At 40.6% G+C, this 23,299-nt stretch overlaps 1 protein-coding gene across 4 annotated transcripts in view; it reads left to right on the top strand.

Moving 5' to 3' along the window:
- mcc (MCC regulator of WNT signaling pathway) overlaps positions 1-23,299 on the top strand; it is a 196,356-nt gene that overhangs the window by 90,001 nt on the left and 83,056 nt on the right. For all 4 annotated transcript variants that reach the window (XM_043710810.2, XM_043710801.2, XM_087998632.1 and 1 more), the window contains 3 exons: positions 1,497-1,639; positions 16,376-16,518; positions 22,866-23,029. In XM_043710810.2, coding sequence (XP_043566745.1) covers positions 1,497-1,639; positions 16,376-16,518; positions 22,866-23,029 — 450 coding nt within the window. The remainder of the gene's footprint in view (positions 1-1,496; positions 1,640-16,375; positions 16,519-22,865; positions 23,030-23,299) is intronic.

Here is a 23,299-nt window from a genome sequence, read left to right as displayed (position 1 = left end):
TAATAATAATAAAGCTAAGCAATTCTATAATTAATAGATCAGATCAAATTTCTGTAATTTTCCCGCAACCAATTGTGAACTGAGGCCCAACCAAACTCCATCCACCAATGCCATTTCTGCCTGATTTGAACTTGTTTTTCACATTGAACAACAACTTCTTCAATTCCACCCAGCTCCTTTGGAAAATCACACAGGCCCTGCATATGATTACTCTTTTGATCAATTTATGTGGTATGTTCTTTGTTGCAGTGTTACTCAGGTTCCCTCATGTACCTTTTTGTTCAATAAATTGATTAGTACAGTTGTGATGCTGCCCTCAACGACAATTTCTTCGTTGCTTTTCAGTTTCCATTTAACTCTCCACTTTACATAGTCCATCTCTGACTTCCCTTCTTATGATTCTTCTGTCGCCATTTCTGAGGACAAATTATAGACTAATATTCAGTACAAGTCTTTTGATTCCCAGAGCTTCATCAAATGCTTCCTTTCTTTCAATTTATCCATATCTATCATAATTTTTCAGATGATGCCTATGCCCTGACATTTTAAGCACCCATCCAGATGCTTCATAAATGTGAGAGTGCCTGCCTAAGACACCCTGTAGACTATATACTCTTTACCCATATACTCCTCCTGACAATTTACAATTCTTCAAGTTTTGTGCCATCTGCAAATTTTGAATTCTCTCAACACTCCCTTCTTCCCTCTGCATCTCTCCATATAAGTGCAGAAAATGCAAGGTCAGCCATTTTGCCTCGTCCCTTTTCACTGCCTCAGATCCCAAACATTCCTTCCAAGTGACACAGCAGTTTAATATACTGTATTCACTGTTTATGATGTGGTCTCTTCTTCATTGGGGTGACTCAGTGCACACTGAGTTACTTTTTGGAAAGCAGTTATTCAGTCTACAAGCATAATCCTGAGCCTTACAGTTCCATGTGTTTTAATTCTCCACTTCCTTTCTGTCCTTGACCAACTGTATTCCAAAGAAACTAAACGCAAGTTTAAGAAACTGCTCCGCATCTTTCATCCATGCACTTTACAGCCTTCTGAAATCAAAAAGTTTATATCATTATCTCTCTCCTAAGCATACCTCCTGATTTTGATTTTTTTTTGCTTTCTCAAGTTAATCTTTCTCACATTTGTCTCTCATTTCCTATACTCTGCATTTTGACAGCAGCTCGCTTGCCATTCACACGTCTTCTAGACTTTTATTTCTTGTCCTGTTACCACTGTCTTTAATTTTGTATCATGGCACCCTTTGTTTAATCTCACTTGTTCTCCTTTCGTAGACTTACCTTTCCAACTACCATCTTTCACTTGCATTTCTAATCTTTTCTCAATTCTGATGCAAGATTAGACTTGCACTATTAATTGTAATTCTTTCTTCATAGATGCTTCCTTTCCTAGTGAGTGTTGCTAGCATCTTCTGCTTTTAGATGAGAAAATGATCATTTTATTCCAAGTTCTCTCTACTATGTTAATTTTCTTTTCAGTGTGAACAGTCTCATCTAATGAGGGAGCATGAAGAAACTCAGGAAAGGGCAACTCTGCGCTATGAAGAACGTATCACTGAGCTTCACAGTATAATTGCAGAATTAAATAAGAAAATTGACAGGCTTCAGGGAACAACAATAAGGTGAGGTGCGCATTTTGAATACAGTGTAAAATACATGTTGTCAAATTTCATCTTTTATTGAGGCTGAGTTTATTGTTTGCTTCTGCTGAGATTGCTAATGGATTATTAACATTCTGGGTATTTGATGCTTTGAAAGTAAAGTTTTGTTATTTCTGGTACCTGGATTCTGAGATGTTAACTTTTTTTTTAACCCCATTCCTCTTAGCTTAAATTACTTACAGTGTGGAAACAGGCCCTTCGGCCCAACAAGTCCACACCGACCCTCTGAAGAGCAACCCACCCAGACCCATTTCTCTACATTTACCCCTTCACCTAACATTACGGGCAATTTAGCATGGCCAATTCACCTAACGTCCACATTTTTGGACTGAGAGGGGAAACCGGAGCACCCGGAGGAAACCACGGAGCAGTATATACGGCTGTATGTTGTTTATGAATTCTGTGTTCTTATACAGGTAGGCAAGGTTTTTTGACTTACTGGTAGACCAGTACCTTGGGTAAAGTCTGGATATCATTGATTCCACTGCCAAATGTTCATGTGGTCGCTCATTAAATCGTGCTCGCAAATATCATTGCCCGCAGGAAATCGAGGCCCTGTAAAGTATTCAAGTTGTGCAGGATAAAATCCTCAGTTCTGTCTGATTTCAAGAACTCTTGTGTTAATCATGGTAATACTATTTGACAAAAATTGAAGAAAGGTTAAAGCACTGGAAGAAGCTATTTGGTCTGTTGTTTGTGCTGGAAAGGCTTAGCAAGTCTGACAACATCGGTGGACAGAAATCAGAGTTCATGATTCAGGTTGAGTGTCCCTTCCTTAGAAACCAAGATATTTTGATTGTTAAAGATCAAGGACTGTTATTATTTTATTGGAAGAAAGAAACAAGGTAATTAATTATGCTTGAAAACAATGGCAGCAGGGTCTAAATTTTCAATGAATTGATTGAGTCTCCCAAAGTCAGAGTAAAATGAAGGTACTGGATTATATGCAGATGTGCTTCAAACTAAGCATTTTCTTCAAAGACAAAAGGGAGTTGGGATAAATGATAGCTAACTAACCTTACACCAAACTTAGATTCTTGTTTCCATGGGGAAGAGGAATCCAAGTTTGAGATCAAATTATAGAGATGCTGCAACTCAGTGAATATCACAGTCAGTAAGTAATTTCTGTGTAGTCAGCAGAAACCGAAAACTGTTTGACTTTGAGAGTTATCGTAGCTGGATTCAGGAAGGCGGTCTGTAAATGAGAGATGCATCTTGTAGCTACCAAAAGATCCTGGAAGATTTGACTTGACATGGCTGGAGAAAAGAATTATCTAGCAGGCTTTACTGGTGGTGGATTTAAGTCTCCAAAAACTGAGGAAGACATCTGCAGACTTGCTCAAAGTTAGAATTTGGCAAAAAGCTGGTAGAGAAACCTGTGGGAAGTTGGCAAAACCTGCGGATAGTTCCATGAAGTATTGTGTGGGCGATGAGTATTAAAGGGGAAAAGTCTCTCTGAATTTTGTGACAATGCTCTCCTTTAACAAGGTTATGTTGCCCTTGGTGTTTTTTTCAAAAGGGGGGTCATAAAGGCGAAGGTTTTGTTATGACTGGAAATATCTACTTGTGAAAGCTTTTAAGTCTTTCTTTTAAAACACTTGTACAATGAAACGGGAGTGACCAGTTCTCTCTATTCAGGATTTGGTGTTAGCAAGCTGTTTTGTCTTGCAGCTGCTGGTCAAGTTTTAGCTGGGAACCCAGAGAAGCTGCTGGGGACCCAAAGAAGCAGTTCCATGCCACCCCTCTCTCTACATCTCTCCTGCAAGAACATGTCTTTGATTTACCTTTTTTTTTGCCAAGTGGGTTTTTATGGGTATGTTGCAAGTATTTAGAACTGCATCATTAAGTTGCGTTTTCCTGATGGTTGGGATTTCAAATAGTTATGTTATTCTAAATTCAGTTTTCTTTTGTTCGTGTGTAACTAAATTCTGTTTTGTTTAAAACTGAGTGGTTGGGCCAGCTGCAACACTCCTGGAATATTCACTTAACACAACTGGAAAAGTTAGGGTCTGGGTTACCTTGAAATGTTTTGAGGGGGTCTGGCCTGGTCCATAACAATTTTCCCATATTTTTACTAAATGTAATTTTTGAGAGGAAGGATTTTGTCCATAGCCTTGGCAACTTTCCTTATGCAATGAAAGGGACCTAAATGGCAACTTTTCCATGTAGAGGATGATACGTGTATGGAATAAGTTGCCAGAGGAAGTGGAGGAGACTGGTATAATTAGAACATTTTAAAAGGTATCTGGATGGGCATATGAATAGGAAGTGTTCAGATGGTTATAGGCCAAATGCTGGCAAATGGGACTAGAAATTGAAAGTATCTCGTTGGCATTGACGAGTTGGACCGAAGGGTCTGTTTCTGTGCTGTCTGTCTCTATGACTAATTCTGCACTATACTTCATGTTAATTATGCAGCGCTGTTCTTATACAGTATTTGCACTCAGCAGTGCTTACTGGGGACAGGCATTCATGCTGTGGCAACCATGCTTAAACCCCAGTTGCTCCACATTTCAAACACTGCATGTGAAGAACTGCCATTCTTGGTGTGATGCTTTGCAATTCCAAATTACATGAATGTGAGAGGCAAGTTGGTGCTCTGCAAAAAGGGACCCGGAGGTCCTGGGGGATGGCATGATGCGAAAGAGGGCAATCCTCTTTCCTTGGACTGCCAGGGGCGACCAGATGCTGCCTGCCTGGTTTGAAGTAGCCATCTATATCAGTGTGGTGTTCATGGTCCAGAAAAACATGCAATGATGTTGTAAGAAGGCTAAAGACCTTCTGCATCCCACAAAGGTAATTGTTTTCTGCTACTTCGCACTCATTCTAGCTCTACTACTCCACCCATCTCCCATCAAAGCTCATGATCTACAATTTTCACAATTGCATGCAGTATCTTCCCTTGATGGTTCTGTCAACAGAATTACCCAAATGCAAAATTACTTGCCCTACCTGCGTTTTGCCCTTTCTATTCACTCACTTGGGTCACCTCTCCTAACCTTTCTTGATCAATTTCTGTGCAGCTCCTCGATTGACGTATTTGTAATCCCTGGGCTGGATGCTCTAGACTTGTAGGACAGATTATGGCCAAACCATGGACTGACATTGGATGAAGCCCTTGATGATTCTCCATAGTCCCTCTTTACCTGGCTACACTCCTTAGATTTTCAGATATGGCTATTTCGTTGAAGCCTAATATATATTTGCTTTGTAAGTTGCCAGCACATGCTGTAGGTTTGACCATGAGTTAGCATGGTGCGACATATGTCCACTTCCTTCATTATTCATTTGGCAAGCAAAACAGGCTGCACTGTCTTCTAACTATGCAAAAATGCAAGGCAAAACAGTGACGCTTGAGCATGTAAATAAGCGTAAGTATTAAAAGTCCAATAAAACCAGACGGTGAGGTCTGACTGGCTCTGAAGTAATCAAAAAGAGCTCTTGCTGCTTACTAGTGAGCTGTTGAAACCTTTATGGGAAAATTTTATTTTCTCAACATTACAAATCTCTTCATTTTCACCATATTTTGCCAACTTCCTTTCCTTTACCAATGTCATTTCAAGACTGGGAAAATTCCACCTTCAGTCTTAAGTTGGTAGTGTTTTTTTAACCAATTGTTATGGTAATTGCTTTATAATGTGAAATCTTACTACTATTCTTCCGGTCAGTAACGAAAAATTGGAATCTTATTTTTAAAATTATTGATCTCAGTGGAAATTTTAACTGAAGATTCATGCACAGAAACTTCCTTGCAGCATACTCCAACCAGGACTCAAAAATATAAAAATAAACTTTAGGACTTCTCATTGGTTGGACATTTTGCATGATCCCACACGCTCCAGTTTCTTTTATGATTATTCGTGAAGAATACATTTACATCTTTTTTTTCAGATTAGATTACTTACAGTGTGGAAACAGACCCTTCGGCCCAACAAGTCCACACCGCCCCGCCGAAGCGCAACCCACCCATACCCCTACATTTACCCCTTACCTAACACTAGGGGCAATTTAGCATGGTCAATTCACCTAACCTGCACATCTTTGTGTGCTGTGGGAGGAAACCGGAGCACCCGGAGGAAACCCACGCAGACACTGGGAGAACGTGCAAACTCCACACAGTCAGTCGCCTGAGGCAGGAATTGAACCCGGGTCTCTGGTGCTGTGAGGCAGCAGTGCTAACCATTGTGCCACCGTGCCGCCCATCTTTGTGTTGTGCTTTACATTTGTACTAAATTTAGTCAACATTTTTCTGTCTACTTAACTTTTACCCTCCTCACTGTAATTTCTGTGCTGGTTCTTCCACCTCAGTTGCACTTCCTAATTTTAAGCCATTTGTATGTATGAATGTATGCAATTTCTGCAGCAAACTTATTTCAACCCATATTGGTCAGGGGCCACAGGGTGGGTTGATCCTTTTGCAAAAGACAGGCTTGATTGTGGGCTGAAGTTTTCTGTTCTGACCATACCTGCATTCCCACTGCAATTGCAAAGCCAACTTGGGTTCCTGCCCACCAATCGGGCAGTCAATTTGGTCAGCCAACAGCCAGGTGTTTGCAACAGATTATTAAAGTGCAATTACAAATTAGCAGGGCATTCAAATCCCCAGTTTGTTTTCTCCTGGATTCTCCTTGATAACATTGTGGCCTGAAAGTCATTTCCAAAGATTAGAACCCATGATGCTCCACCCAAGCTCTGGAGCATCTCAATCGATGCTTCTTTCTTTTCTCATAAAAACAGTGTGCTAAGGAGACACAGAAAGTCTGGCAGCATCTGTAGGGAAGAAACTGTTAACATTTTAAATTTGGTGATTCTTTGTCTGAACTGGAATTTATGCTGATGATTAGGTGTGGTTGGGGAGGTGGTATTGGAATCTAGCCCAGAGAGAGTGAAAAGGGATAGGATAAACAAATAGATTGCTCTTGATCAAGAGAGAAATAATAGCTAGGTGATGTGCTGACAAGAAGTGTAATTGTTTGAAAATAGGTTGACTGTGCTCAAGAGTAGCCCATACAGGACAGGACATAGGTGTATATGGGAAGGGAACAAATAAGGGAGAGTGTTTGTGTTCTGAAATTGTTAAACTCAATGTTGCATCCTGAAGGCTGCATAAGATGCCTAAGCAGAAGGAATCAAGTGTTATTTTGTCCAGCTTGTGTTATGCATTGGAGCACTGTAGTAGGCCTGAGACTGAGATCTTGGCATGGTAGGTGTGTTGCCATGGTATAGGCAACTGGAAGCTCGTGATTTTTTTTGGCTCAAGTACATGTGTTTGGCAAAAATTGGTTGCCTGGTCTGTGTTTAGTCTCCCCAGTGTAGAGGATTGTAAGCATTTAATACAATAGACTAGGTTGAATGAAGTGCAGGTAAATCAATGTTGCACCTAGAACATGTATCTGGTACCTAGAATAGTGTGGAGTTAAATGGGCAAGTGTCACACCTTCTGAGATTGCATGGGAATGGTCTGGAGGTGTGGGAAGGTTTTGGAAGAAGAGGAAGAATGGAATTGAAAAGAAATGGCCCTGCAAAATGCTGACAAGGGAGGGGAGAGAAAGATGTCTGATGGTAGTGTTCTGCTTGCGATGGCAGAAATGCCAGCTGATGATCATTTGAATGTGGGGATTGATGGGTAAAAAGTGAGGGCCTTATCATTGTTTTGGGAGCCGACAAAGTGTGAGGGCAGAAATGCAGGAAATTGATTGGACATGACTGAAGGCCCTGGCAAATGCGAAGGTGGGGAAATCATCTGTTGAGGAAAAGATTGACATTTCTGTGGCCCTCGTGCAAAAGGTGGTAATATCAGAACAGATGTGACAGAGATGAAGAAACTGGGAGCACAGGGTGGAGTCCTTACAGGAAGCAGGGTATAAGGGTATATAGTCAAGGTAACTGTGGCAGTTGGTAGATTTATAATGGATATCTGTGGCCAGCGTATACCTAGAATTGGAAATGACCAGGTGAAGGTGAGAGCAGGATGGAAATTGGAAGCAAAATACAGCAAATGTTTTATTAACCAGCACCTATGAGACTAGGTACCGGTTGATCAAATATTCTGGTTGATTGTAAGGTCCACATAATCTGTGTAAAAGCACACACTAAAAAATAGAAACATAATGCAGGGGGTGTGCACATCACTGCTTTACATTATTTACAGCACAAATCATAACAAAACTTTGCCTTAAATAAAACTCACTGATAGAGAGCTTTCTGACTTACACCCTCAACTGACTACTTGGAGATCAATAGTACAGTAAACATCTAGTAGTTGAGGTATATAATTTTTGCTGACCACACCTCCAGACCATTCCCATGCAATCTCAGAAGGTGTGACACTTGCCCATTTAACTCCACACTATTCTAGGTACCAGATACATGTTCTAGGTGCAACATTGATTTACCTGCACTTCATTCAACCTAGTCTATTGTATTAAATGCTTACAATCCTCTACACTGGGGAGACTAAACACAGACCAGGCAACCAATTTTTGCCAAACACATGTACTTGAGCCAAAAAAAATCACGAGCTTCCAGTTGCCTATACCATGGCAACACACCTACCATAAGGTACCAGTTAAAACAAAGTTTGCTGTAGATAATTTTTTTCCAATTCCAAACAAAAGACGCAAGAAGCACCCATTATGTCTTTGATGTACCAGATACATGTTCTAGGTGCAACATTGATTTACCTGCACTTCATTCAACCTAGTCTATTGTATTAAATGCTTACAATCCTCTACACTGGGGAGACTAAACACAGACCAGGCAACCAATTTTTGCCAAACACATGTACTTGAGCCAAAAAAAATCACGAGCTTCCAGTTGCCTATACCATGGCAACACACCTACCATAAGGTACCAGTTAAAACAAAGTTTGCTGTAGATAATTTTTTTCCAATTCCAAACAAAAGACGCAAGAAGCACCCATTATGTCTTTGATGTACCAGATAAAGAGTTGTGAGTAGGGATCCAAGTACGTGTGGAACAAGGGATGTTCCATGTCATCCACAAAGAGAGAGACATAGCTGTGGGCCATGCATGTGCCTGTAGCCGCATCTTACTGAAGAAAGTGAGAGAAGCTAAAAGAGAAGCTCTTCAGAATGAGGGCAAGCTCAACCAGACCGAGGAGGGTTGTGGTTTACCTTCTTCCTTCCTCACTATCCAAAGCCCAGATACATTTCAGGTGAAGCAACAACTTACCTGCACTTTATTCAGTCTAGTCTATTGTATTTGCTGTTCACCATATCTCTTCTACATTGGGGAGATTAAATGTAGAATGGGTGACCTCTTCGCCAAACATGTACATTTTGTCCATAAAATGACTCTGTACTTCTACTTGCCTGCTCTGGCAGCATGCCAACATGTTCTCATGTCAACATTTCTGTCTCATGTCTACTACAATGCTCCAGCAAGGCTCAGCACAAGATGAAGGAACAACATCTCATTTTCCAGCCAGGTATCTTGTAGCCTTCAGGATTCAACATTGAGTTTAACTAAGCTATTATCACTGTCTCGGCTGATCATCCGCATCTCTTTGTTTGCCTGTTCCTGTCTTTTTCCTCACTCTTTCTGGCCGCTGACTCCATCTGCTTGATTCTTCTGCCCCTATCCAACCACATACTAACCCCAAATCATCATCCACTCTTTTCCCAGCTGTCTTCAGTTCTGATGAAAAGTCACTGAACACTCAGTATTCCTGATGAAGAGCTTACGCTCGAAATGTTGACTGTCCTGCTCCTCGGATGATGCCTGACCAGCTGTGCTTTTCCAGCACCACACTTTTTGACTCAGAATATTAACTGTTTTCTCAGTGCAGATGCTTCTGCTTCTCCAGCACAGTGTTTTTGTTTCAGTTTTCCAGCATCCACAGCTCTGTGTTTATTCCACTTGATTTCCCAATTGGACACTAACATAACTTTGCTAATGACAAATAATTTTCTGCCCTTAACCTATTTGCTTATCGTGAAGGATTGTCATAAATCTCCCACGTTTTTGAATTTGGTTAATAATTTTTCATGTAGAATGTATAAGGTCAGAGGTAGAGGGTAGTAAAAAGCCTTTCGGCCCATCGAGTTTGCACTGGTCAAAAACAATCACCTAACCATTCCATTCCCATTTTCCAACACTTGACCCATAGCCTTGTATACCTTGACATTGCAAGTGTACATCTAAATCTATCTTAAATGTTATGAGGGATTCTCCATCTGCCACCCTTGTAGGCAGTAATTGCAGATACCCATTAGCCCCGGTTGAAAACATTTTTCCTGTCATTCCCTCTAAACCTTCTGTCCTACTTTGAATCCTTAAATGCTCTTGGGTCATTAATCTCTCCACCAAGGGAAAAGATTTATTTTTATCTACCATGTCTATGCCCCTTTATAATTTTATGCATCTCAATCATGAGCCCCCCTTAGTCTTTTATGTTCTGAGGAAAGCAACCCCAGTTTATCTAATCTCTCTTCATATTCTAAAATTTTCCAGCTTAGGCAGCATCCTAGTCAATGTCCCTGCACCCTGTCCAGTGTAATCACGCCTTTCTTATAAAGTTGATTCCTGAACTGCCCGCAATACTCTAGCTGTTCCCTAACCAACATTTTATACATTTCCAGCATCACCTCCCCATTTGGCGAATAAAGGCAAGAATCCATCTGCCTTCTGAGCCACTTTACTTGGCTGTCATGTTACATTGAGGGATTAGTGGGCATGCCCACCGAGATTCCTCTGTTCCTTGGTGCTTCCCAGGTTCCTCCAGTGTACCATGTATTCCTTTGCCTTGTTTGTCTTCTCCAAGTAATTCACCTATCTGAATTGAATTCCCTAATGCATTTAATTGGAAGCGCCTCACATCATGGGGTTTCCTACAGTCATGGGGTGCCATTTGGTTTGAGGTATCGAAGAAATTTGGCAGGTTAGGATTTTCTCCTAATGATTGATCCATAATTATTATTTTGTTGGTAATCAAATATTCTTGATGGTCCGTTACATAAGTTAATTTGTTGTAGGCTTTGTCTTACTGTTTGCTTCCTATTATGTTGTTCATAAAGTATTGGCATCTCCAAATGCCCAATACTTAACACTTTCAAAATAGTTGTCAGTATTTCACAAGTTTCTTTCCTAGTTTCAGACTGATGCAATAAATACCAGCTACTACAGTCTGTAAGACATGGGTGCAGAACTAGGCCATCAAGTCTGCTGCATTCCTGCTGGAAGGCTCTGGCCCGAAACGTCGATTTTCCTGCTTGGATGCTGCCTGACCTGCTTTGCTTTTCCAGCAACACACATTCAACTCTGATCTCTAGCATCTGCAGACCTCTCTGTCACCCATCAAGACTGCTCTGCCAGTCAGTGAGATCCTGGGTGATCTATAATCCTTAGTCATTCCCACATACCTTGATTCCCTTCCTGATCATAAATCTGTTACTCAACATTGAATATACTTAACAGCCCACCTGTAGAGTCATGTGCCATAACAAATTCAATAGATTGACTACACTCCAAGAAGAAATTCTTCCTTATCTCTATCCCAACTAGGTGACCCCTTGCTTTGAGATTAGCCTCTGATCCTAAACACTCAAAAGGGGAGACAACAATCAGTGCATCTATCCTGTCAAGCTTTCTAAAATGTCTTTCTTCTAAACTTAATTGATTACAGACCCCAAACTACTCAAACGTTCCTTGTACGATGATCTCTCCATATCCTGAATCAACCTGGACTGCTTCTAATAGCACTATACTTTTAATCCAATAAGGGGACCAAGACTGTTCACAGTATTCGCGGCGTGGTCTAATGAAAACTTTGGACAATGTTAGCAAAACTTTACGATATTTATACTCCATTCCTTCTAAAATAAAGACCAACATCCTGTAGACTTTCTCTATTACTTGCTAACTTGAATTTTAGCTTTTTGTGATTCATGCATAAGGACTCCCAAATTGTTCTGTGCTACAGTTTATCTGCGGTCTTTCTCATTTTAAATGATATTCATCTTTTGCATTATTTCTGCAAAAGTGCAAAACATCTTGTTTTCCCACATGATATTCCATTTGCCAAATTTTCACCCACTCACTTAGCCTGCCTATATCCCTCTTCAGACTCTTGGTGTCATCTTCACCACTTGTCTTCTCACCTATTTCTGTCATCTGCAAATATGTGTGTGTATTTATTCACAAGTTGCTAATCTGAGCAGGAAAGGTTTAGAGGTATATAGGCCAAGGGCTGGCAAATGGGACTAGATTAATTTAGGATATCGGGTCAGCATGGACGAATAGGTCCGAAGGGTCTGTTTTCATGCTGTACGTCTCTGACTCGATGCCTCTATATACTTTAAACAATTGTGGCTCCAGCACTGATTCCTGTGTTACGCCACTAGCTACAGGTTCCCATCTTCTTAGTCCGATTCTTCTATTGGCTAGTCAATCCTCTATCCATGCTAATATGGTGCTTCCAGCATCATGTGCTCTTATCTTATTAAGTATTTGAATGAGTGGTACTTAATAACATTCTTTCTGGAAATAAACACATTATATCTCTACTTATTACGTCAAAGATTTCGAACAAAATTGTCAGGCATGATTTCACTTTCATGTACCTGTTCTGGTTCTGCCTCAATTATATTATGCATGTAAATACTCTGCTATTATATCCTTTATATAAACTAACATTTTCCCAATGGCCTACACTCAGCTAATTGATCTGGAGCTGCCTGTTTTTCTCCTTTTTAATCAAAGTTGTTACATTGGCAGTTTTCCGATCTTTTGCATTTTTAATTTAAGGATTCTTGGATGATTCCTATCAAGTGCATCCACTATCTATGGAGCTGCTTTCTTTGCAGTAAACAATGGGTTGAACTGCTTTTCCAACAAGAGTAGCTTCTGTTTTCGGATGCACTATTTGTGAGCACCTTTGATCAACACATTGTGTGTTGAAAAGTCGTATGTGGAGGCACTTGGGACTACAGCATGACCAATTACTAAAGATCACTTTCATTATTATTGTGTATTTGGAAACTTTACGAAGTGACAGGAATTGATAGAGGATTTAATAATTCAGTCACATAATTAATATGCCAATAACATTCGGGTCTTCCGTCTCTTTCTAAGCGGCTTGAATTCCACAGACAGGTCTGTTAAGACATTTTTGGGGGGGGGCGGGGGAAGAAAAACTTCACTTTTAGGTCTGTTTGGGATAAGCAAATTTTTTTTTCCCCCAAAAGGCCCGAACTCAGCTTGTGAGCATATCTGTTTAGGTCCATAGAGTCATAAAGCCATAGAGATTGTACAGCATGGAAACAGACCCTTCAGTCCAAAAAAATTTCAAATTTTTTGTCATTTCAATTTTCTGACATGCAGATAAAGCATTCTTGATTTGTTATACTTGTCATTCTTCTATAGCACGTATTTCGTCAATACAAATTGGCTAGAACGTAGTTGATGAAGTGAACATTGTTTCTAAAGCATGAACCATGTTGGCTATAACGCAATTGCATCGTCAACACTAAGTACTATTTTTATTGCACGATTTTTATATAGTGTGGGGTCACACAAGAATGCAACCATCGTGTTATAGAAGAACTAACTGTAAAGTAGTTTGTATTGCATCAGGCCTAGGAGATTTATCAGTCTTTGGCCTGATTAGTTTCCCTAGTATTTTTTCTGGAGTGATAGTTATTGTATTTATTTCCTATCCCTGTTTTGCCCCTTACTTGTTCAGTATCTGTGGAATGGTTGTCTTCTGCTGTGAAGACTGATGCAAATTATTTATTCAACTTCTCTGCCATTTCCTAATTTCCCCATTATTATTTCTCCAACTTCATTCATAAGGGAGTTTTTTTGTTTTTGTATTTTTAAGGAAGTTCTTGCTGCCCATCTTGATATTATTTGCAAATTTACCCTTAAACGTTATGTTCTCCCTGTCTGTTTTTTTGTTAATCTTTTGGTTTTTAAAACTTTCCCAATTCTCTGGATTACCATTAATCTTTGCCACATTGCTTTTTTTTTTCATTTTGATGCTATTCTTAATTTCTCTGGTTAACCATGGTTGAGCAACCTGCTTCCTACAATAATCCTTTCTTAGTGCAGGACATTGTTTCGGTTCTGCCTTTTAATCTTCAGACATTATCTGATATTTCTGTATTAGAATACCTGTTGCTCATGTAAATACAGTGCTTAGAGAGATTAATTATTTTGAATACTTTATTGCACGTTCATCCACTATTTCAAGTTTTTTCATCTTGTAAGGTTTTCATCTTTTCTATGGCTATGCTCCTCGCATTAAAATACACAAATTTTTAAATTAACAATTAATTTTTTTAATGCACCAAATTCCCTGTGGCCTGTCTATGATAAAACTAAGGATTCAAGCAGCCATGAGATCTATTCTAGCTTTGATAGAGTTTCACTCTCACTCTGAGAAAAATGGCATCAATCTCCAAATTCATGCACTACTTGACAACTTTTTTTTCAATTTGTCAAGTCCAAATTTATTCTTCAAGCAACTTTCCATTCATTTCAGCTTTCAAATAGTTATACAAGCCTCTTGGTGTGTTGTAGTTTTATGTGATATTTCTTATGCAGTTGAATGGATTAGATTTTTTTTTATTCCTTAGAATGTGTGGATTGTGGTGTTTGTTGCTGTAGGTAAAATGTAGATAATATAGGAAGAAGATGATGGGAGGAACTGATCTCAAGAAGAGGGCGTGAATTAATCATTTTAGCTTGAATGAGTTGTGGAATGCTCCAAAATAAAATGCTGATGAGCAGAATTGTATAAAAATAAATGAAAAGCAGGCTTGAAAGAAAAATGAAATCAAGGAAAAAACTGAATGTTGTGAAACAGGTGATGCAGACACATGACCTGTAAAGTACAACACAAAAGGAGAAAATGAAATTTACTGGTGTTTCTTGGTTTGATAGATTAGGCACAAAGAGGAATTTAAACATGTTGATATCTAATGGGAGAGAAGGAAATGAACAAAATGGAACTTCTCAAAATACAAAATTTGGGGAAATTTAACAAGGCAGAAGCGCATGTAAAGTAGCCAGCTAGATTTGAAATTGCAGTATGATGTATAAACTCATAATCTAACAAGTGTGACAATAATGAACAGTCAGAACACTTGTGTGACTTGACAGCAAAAACACCTTCAGATATGGAATAAACTGTCAGTGCAGTACAAGGCTGTGTTGGGAAGCAGTAACAGCTGAGGTGGCAAAGAAATAGCATTGTGAATGATGGTGCTTGGGAGAACGAAAGTGAAAGGAATGGTAGCTAGACTCTCATGACAGACAGTAGCTGACCACCCTTCAAAGTGAGCAAGCACTGGTCAGACTGGGAAAGGAGAAGGAACAGTGACTGCCTCAGCTGTAATCCATGAGGATTGTTTATAGGATCAGTGATACATGTCCAATTCTGTTCACCATATCCCTTTAAATAACCGATTACAATAATGTGTGGGTGTAATTTATAAATGTTTGAGATTGATTTGTTCAGTAAAAACATCAAACACAATTTGGATGGTAGCAAGCAGAATTCCTTTAAAACTAAATTGTATGTGAGCCAGCTGAATGGCAGAAATTATGAACCAATTTGCATATGAGCAAGTGGAACACTGAAAATATGTCCAGCATTACTGTTTATATTGCTCGTAATGTGAAAGGCAACCCACAAGTGCTGAGGTAAGTATTGTAATCCAGTTATGTATGTAATGGATTTACGTAAATCCTTCCCAGGAGTAACCAAAGTTAATTTAACCTCTAGAGCGGGGAAACTTCTTGAAACAACTGTTTGGGACAAAATCAGTAGTCACTTGGGTAATGATGATTAATGAAGGATATCCAGTATGGATTTGTTTGGGGAAAAATATATTTCACTAATTTCCTTGGGAAGTTTGAGCTCAGAGGATAGATAAGAGTAGTGATGTTGCTGTCGTTTTATGAAAAAGGATTTTATATAGGGCTGTATCACAGACTTAGGAAAGAGAAGGAGAATAGAAACTCGAGACTGAACTGGCTGAGTAAAAACAAACAGTAGTGATGAACAGTGTTTTTCAGACTCGCGTAATGTTTTTAGGTGGGCTTCCCAGTGAATAGTAGTAGAATTACTGTCTTACACAATGTAGGATGCATAATCTGGACTTGGAGGTTTTCCAACCTATGTTTTCATTTTGAAGTCAGGCCTGAACCACTGTGGATAGACCAAGAAGACTTTCTTGAATCCACCACCCAGTCGAAACGGGAATAATACCCTGTGCTGCTGGCACCGATCTAATTGTGCTGAAGATTGTTCAGTCGAGTGAGCCAACCAACCACTGAAGGGATGTGCCCTCCTCTGCAGTTAGCATTTGGGGTTCTGATGACCTGGTGCACAGTTATACAAGCAGGACGGATGGAATGCATAAGCTCTAACATTGAACCAATGAGCTAGAATTTGTTGAAACTTCAAACCTTGGAAGTTTGCCTTGGAAAGCTTTGCCTATTTATTAATTTGTAAAGTTTCTAAAATGCATATAGTTAAGTGCATAAATTTGTTCTTTTATGGTTACTAAAATGTACTCTTTGAGTTATTATGTTTTCTGTTCAGAAGTATGAGTTTTTTTTTGATTTTGGAAGTAAGAAGTTATTGAAGTTCTGAGAAGTTAGCTAAAAAGCCTCAAGTACAACTACCTCCATATTTATGCAGCACTAAAAGGTCTGTTTCTTCTACAGAGAAGATGATGAATGTTCAGAGCTGCGTTCAGAACTTAGCCACAGCCATCAGGAGGCAAATGATGATGCTCAAAGTATAGATCAGGATCAAACTTCTGCCTCTGTGCCCGAGAACCAGTCAATGATGGTCTCTGCAGATATAGGTATGATATTTATTCTAGACATTGCTAAATTTCACTTATTGTGTACACTGTTTCAGATTTAACAGCAATCAATTCCCCTACCTGCTTCTAGATTTAATATTTTGGTTTCTTTCATACTGAAGAATTGTACAAAATGCACAATTCCCAGCATGCATCAACAACAAATTGGTTTAATTGCATTATTCTATTAATGTGACAGATGTGATTCTTTGATAATGAGGCATAAAGTCAGGAATGAAAGATTGGTTGAGCGGTAAGTTATTTTTAGAGTTGTGAATTGCTCCATAAATTGTACACTGACATATAACAACAGATTATAGTGTATTCCACATTGGATGAGCAAAACTTCATATCCTAACCATCGTCAACACTTATGTTTGCACCTGAGCAACAGTGCCACCACTCTGCTGAAATTTGTTCTTGTCACTTTTAGACTCAATAATTCTGTTGCACTCCTGTCTTCCTCTGTGATCTGTTCTACAGTAAGTTGCATTTGCCCATTACAGACCCACATTGCCCCCTGTCCAAACAATATTAAATTTGAATGACTCATCATGACAAATTCCTTGATGGCCACGCTGCATCTATTTTTGCAAGTGTTTCAGTCTTTTCATAGCTCCTCCTTTGCTCTGATTTTTTTTCCAAAACTCCTCTTTACCTCAGCAATGTGGATCCTTTCGGTGGCAAAAGCTTCCTCATGAAAGTGAAACCCTGCTGGAAATCTCTCAACCATGAGTGAAAATGTAGTTAAGACCACCATTACATCATTTCTCCTGAAGTCAACCCAGTCTACTCTTGCCATCGTTGCTTTAGCATAAGAAAAATGAGCTCTAAAATGGGTAGATTTTTAAATTAAGCCAAAGCAAATTACTGAGATACTGTACGTTTGATTTGGATAAATATGTAGTGTATTGCTTTTGGTAAAATAAACATGGGTAGGACTTGCACAGTTAATGGTTGGGCCCTGTTGTGTTGAACAGAGAGACCTAGGAGTTCAGGTACAGAATTCTTTAAAAATTGTATCACAGGTAGATGGGTTAAGAAGGTGGTTAGCACACTCGCCTTCATTGCTCAAACCACTGAGTATAAGTGTGTTGAGGTCACATAGAGGTTATATAGATGTAGAGGATTTTCATGAGGCCACTTTTGGAGTAATGTGTACAGTTCTAGTCACCCCGATTTAGAAAGGATATTACAGTGCATCATCCGCCGTCACTTCCGCCACCTCCAAACAGACCCCAGCACCAAGGATATATTTCCCTCCCCTCCCCTATCAGCTTTCCGTAGAGACCACTCCCTCCGCGACTCCCTTGTCAGATCCACACCCCCCACCGACCCAACCTCCACTCCCGGCACCTTCCCTTGCAACCGCAGGAGGTGCAACACTTGCGCCCACACCTCCCCCCTCACTTCTCTCCAAGGCCCCAAAGGAAACTTCCATATCCGCCACAGATTCACCTGCACCTCCACCCACATCATCTACTGCATCCGCTGCAGCCGGTGTGGCCTCCTCTATATTGGGGAGACAGGCCGCCTACTTGCGGAGCGATTCAGAGAGCACCTCTGGGCCACCCGGACGAACCAACCCAACCACCCTGTAGCACAGCATTTCAACTCCCCCTCCCACTCCACCAAGGATATGCAGGTCATTGGACTCATCCACCGCCAAACCACAACAACCCGACGGTCGGAGGAGGAGCGTCTTATCTTCCGACTGGGAACCCTCCAACCGCAGGGGATGAACTTGGACTTCACCAGTTTCTTCATCCCCCCTCCCCCCACCTTGTCTCAGCCGGATCCCTCCAGCCCGGCACCGCCTTCCTGACCTGCAGTCTTCTTCTTGACCTCTCCGCCTCCATCCTACTCCGACCTTTCACCCTCACCTTGACCTCTTTCCACCTATCACATTTCCAACGCCCCTCCTCCAAGTCCCTCCTCCCTACCTTTTATCTTCTCCTGCTGAACACTCTCTGCTCATTCCTGAAGAAGGGCCTGTGCCCGAAACGTCGAATCTCCTGTTCCCTGGATGCTGCCTGACCTGCTGTGCTGTTCCAGCAATAAAGTTTCAACTATTATTAAATTGGAGAAGGTTCAGAAAAGGTATACCAGGATGTTGCTGGGAATGGAAGGATGGAGCTGTAGGAAGAGGTTGGATAGACTGGGACTTTTGTCACTAGAACATAGGAGGTTGAAGGGTGACCTTACAAAGGTTATAGAATCAGGAGTGGCATATATAAGGTGAGTAGCAAAGGTCTTTTCCCCAGTGGCATATTTTTAAGGTGAAAGGATAAAGATTTAAAAGGGACCTGTGGGGCATTTTTTTTTTCACAGGATGGTTCATATGTTCATAAGATATAGGAGCAGAATTAGGCCTTCTAGGAGCAGAATAGACCAGAATTTGGCCCATTGAGTCTGCTGTGCCATTCGATCAGGGCTGATATGCTCCTCACCCCCATTTTCCTGACTTCTCTCCATATTAATCCATTACCAATTAAAAATCTGTCTAACTCCTCCTTATATTTACTCACTGTCCAAACATCCAGTGCATTTAGGTTAGTGAATTCCACAGATTCACAGCCCTTTGGGAGAAGTAGTTTCTCCTCAACTCTGTTTTAAATTTGCTACCCCTTATCGTAAGACCTCTCTCGTCCTAGAATGCCTCACAAGAGGAAGCATCTGCTCCACATCTTATCTATACCTTTTTATTATTTTGATTACCTCAATTTGATCTCCCCTCATTCTTCTAAATTCCAGAGAGTATTGGCCTAAACTGTTCAATCTCTCTATGACAAACCCCTCATCTCTGGGATCCATCTAGTGAACCTCCTCTGAATTTCCTCCAATGTCACTACTACATCTTTCCTCAAATAAGGAGACCAAAACTCTGCATAATACTCCAGGCGTGGTCTCACCAATCCTTGTATCGTTGCAACAATACTTCCTTAGCTTTATAATCTGTTCCTTTCACTATAAAAGCCAACATTCCATTCACTTTGTTCATTATCTGCAGTACCTGCATGCTAGTTTTTTGTGACTTGTGAATGAGGACACTCCGATCCCTCTGCACTGGAGCACCTTGAATTCTCTGCCCATTTAGATAATGGGTTGCCTTTTTTTTCAACCAAAATGCATGACCTCACACTTATCCACTTTAAACTCCTTCTGCCACATTTTGGCCCACTCTCCTAACTTGTCTATAGCCATTTCTTCCTCATTGCAATTTACCGTCCCACCTGTTTTTGTGTTGTCCGCAAATTTGGCTATAGATCCTTCTATCCCTGTATTAATGTAGATTGTAAATAGCTGAGGTCCAAGAACTGAACCCTTTGGCACCCCACTAGTTACATCTTGCCATCCAGGAAAAAAACCATTTATCCTGACTCTGCTTTCTGTCCATCAGCCAGTCATCTATCCAAGCTAATTAATTACCCCAGTCGCACATGATTCAACCTTGTGAATTAATCTTTTGTGAGGCACCTTGTGAAATGTCTTCCAGAAATCCAGATATATTACATCTAGAAATCACCATTATCCACTTTGCTTGTTGCATCTTTGAAGAACTCTAGCAAATTAGTCAAGCGAGATTTGCCCTTCATAAAACCATGCTGACTCTGGATAGTGTATTGACTTTCCAAATGTCCTGATAATGCTTTCTTGATGATTGAATTTAACAGTTTTCCAACTAACTGGTCTGTATTTTTCCATATTTTGCTTCCTTTTTGAATAAGGGCTTTACATTAGCATTTTTGCAATCCACTGGAACCTTTCTCATGTCCAGGGAATTTTGGAATATTGTAGCCATTGGATCCACTCTCTTCGCCGCCATTTCCTTTTAATACCGTATGATGTAGGCCATCAGGCCCAGGGGACTTGTCTGCCCTCAATCATACTAGTTTACTGAATACCTTTTCCCTATCAATGTTGATTGTTCTCAGTTCTACCCTTTCTATCGCCTTTGACTTGTCTGTTCCAATAGGAACGGTGCTATTGTCCTCTATTGTGAAAACTGAGGCATAGTATTGATTTGGCATCTGTGCCATTTCAGTGTTCCTCACTATTACCTGTCTGGTTTCATCTTCCAAGATGGAATGAACTTTTAGAGGAAGTGGTAGATGCAGGTACAGTTACAGCATTTAAAAGACATTTGGATAGGAACATGAATAGGAAAATATGGAGGGATATGGGCCAAATGCCTGGAAGTTAAACTAGTTTAGTTTGGTAAACTTGATTGGCGTTGACTAGTTGGACCAAAGCACCTGCTCCCATGCTGTTTGACTATGACTCTGACTCTACTGTGAATACTTAAAATCTGCAATAAAAACAAAATTGTTCCAACCCTCATAGGTAAGACTTTATCTATTCTGATGAAAGGACATTAACATAAAATGTTAACCATTTCTTTCTTTGCACTTTTTGCGATGGCAAGGGAAGATGGGTTGGTGGGGGGCATGCACCTGACAAGGGAGTTAAGGAGGGAATGGTCTCTCCGAAACAGAGCTGGGAGGGGAAATATATCTCTGGTGGTGAGATCTGTTTCTAGGTGGTGGAAGATGATGTGATGTATCTCGAGGTCGATGGAGTGGAATGTGAGGACCAGGGGTGTTATGTTCTTGTTGCGATTCTTTGAACACTGCCTGATTTGAGTGTTTTCATAATTTTCTATTTGTACTCAAGGTTCTCAATTTGCTGTATGGTCTAGAATAACATTAAGACATAAGCACAGATGCAAGGTAGAGTGGAAAACAGAAGAGATAAATGATAAAAATAATGATGCAAGGCAAAAGAAAACTAATTGCAAAATCAAAGTAAAGATGCTTGCAGGCAAGGTCTCAAAGGAAACTAGGAGAGCCATCAAACTCAGTTGCCTTCTTAAAAACAAACTGACAATGGCAAAACTTGTGTCCATACCTCCCCCACGCCTTCGTCCAAGGTCCCAAAGGATCCTTTCACATCCAACAGAAATTTATCTGTACTTCCACCTGTGTCATCAGATCCATTGCATTAGATGTAGTCTCCTCTACATTGGGGAGACAGGATGCCAACTTGCAGATAGTTTCGGAGAACATCTCTGGGACACACACACCAACCAACCCCATCGTCCTGTGGCTGAACACTTTAACTGCTCCTCCCACTCCGTCAAGGACATGCAGGTCCTCGGCCGCCTCCATCGCAAAACCCTAACCACCCGACGCCTGGAGGAAAAACGCCTCATCTTCCACCTTGGGACCCTCCAACTGCACATGATGTGGATTTCACCAGTTGCCCACTTGCCCCCCCCCCCCCCCCCCCCCACCTTATCCAAAACCCTATCCAATTTGGCACCACCTCTTGAACGGTCCTATCTATGTATGTTCCTTCCCATCTATCTGCTCCACCTTCCTCCCTGACCTATCATTTTCACCCCAACCTTCATCTACCTAGTGCATTCCCTGCTACCTCCTCCCATTTATCTCTCAACCCCCTTGGCCCACAAGCCTCATTCCTGATGAAGGGCTTATGTCTGAAACATCGACTATCCTACTCTGACTGGCTGTGCTTTTCTTGGATATTAGCAAAGTTAAGAGCTTCTTCAGGCTCATGCCCGAATCGTCGATTCTCCTGCTCCTTGGATGCTGCCTGACCTGTGCTTTTCCAGCAACACATTTTCAGCTCTGATCTCCAGCATCTGCTGTCCTCACTTTCTCCTATTAGCAAAGTTAAACAAAGCAAAATGGCCCCAGCTTGTACAAATTATAATACTTTTCTACTATATTGTTCAATATCTACAGTGGTTGAGTATAGGATACATGTTGAAGAAATCAGTTTGTAGTCAGGTCTTGATTGTCATTTGCATTTCATCTTTGAGTAATAAGTTAGTATTTAAGTACTAGTGAAAGAAAGACAATTACAAACAAGTCAATATCCATATGGTCATTTAAACGGAAAATTTACCTACTAGGCAGCCCCCTGGTTCTGGAACGTTCCCTGTAATACGTTCGGGCTGCGGTAAGCCGCGGGTAACTGAAACAGCAGAAGCAGGCTCCATGGAATACAGTGATCTGAAAACCTGGAGTGGAGCGTGATGGCTGGGGGACTGGAAGACCTGGAACAGAGCAGTATGGCCAGCAGACTGGAAAGCCGGACCAGAGCGCAAAGGACAGGCACAGTGACTCCTAAATGTTGATCTGTAACTGTGACTTTTATAAGATATATAGAAAATACAAGATTTGTTGGCCACAAGTAAGGGGTCTACTTATACATGAGATTGAATTGCACATGAGTATATATCGTAGTTTACATGAAATTCTATTGTTTTAAGCTATCAGCAGTAATCATGAAATGAACACTTATGCTTTTTTTGATGTTAGATAACTGTAGTGACCTCAACTCAGAGCTCCAGAGGGTATTGACTGGGCTAGAGAATGTAGTTTGTGGAAGGAAGAAGAGCAGTTGCAGTCTTTCAGTGGCAGAAGTGGACAGACACATTGAACAACTAACAACTGCCAGTGAGCACTGTGACCTGGCTATAAAGGTAATTATTTACTTGATTCAACAATATTTTGGCCATGAATTTCATTTTGCCTACTTTCATGTCACTATTTGAAATGTTTGTTTTGCATCAGACGCCTGTGCGGTCTGTGGTTTAACTCATATACCACACCGAGGCATTGAGACAACTCCTCATGTTTGATCACACATGGTCTCGCTGCTATTGGTATGTGATATACTTTAAAAAAAATCTGTCTTGCCTCTGTAGTACCGTACATAAATATTTGGACATGTAAATTTGCCTGATGTGTAT

The sequence above is a fragment of the Chiloscyllium plagiosum genome, unplaced genomic scaffold, assembly GCF_037043375.1.
Source record: "Chiloscyllium plagiosum isolate Xiang-an unplaced genomic scaffold, Cpla_swu_hap1 HiC_scaffold_2, whole genome shotgun sequence".
NCBI classification, from domain to species: Eukaryota; Metazoa; Chordata; class Chondrichthyes; order Orectolobiformes; family Hemiscylliidae; genus Chiloscyllium; species Chiloscyllium plagiosum.
The sequence above is the reverse complement of the archived record's forward strand: the minus strand, read 5'-3'. Positions and strand labels throughout refer to the sequence as shown.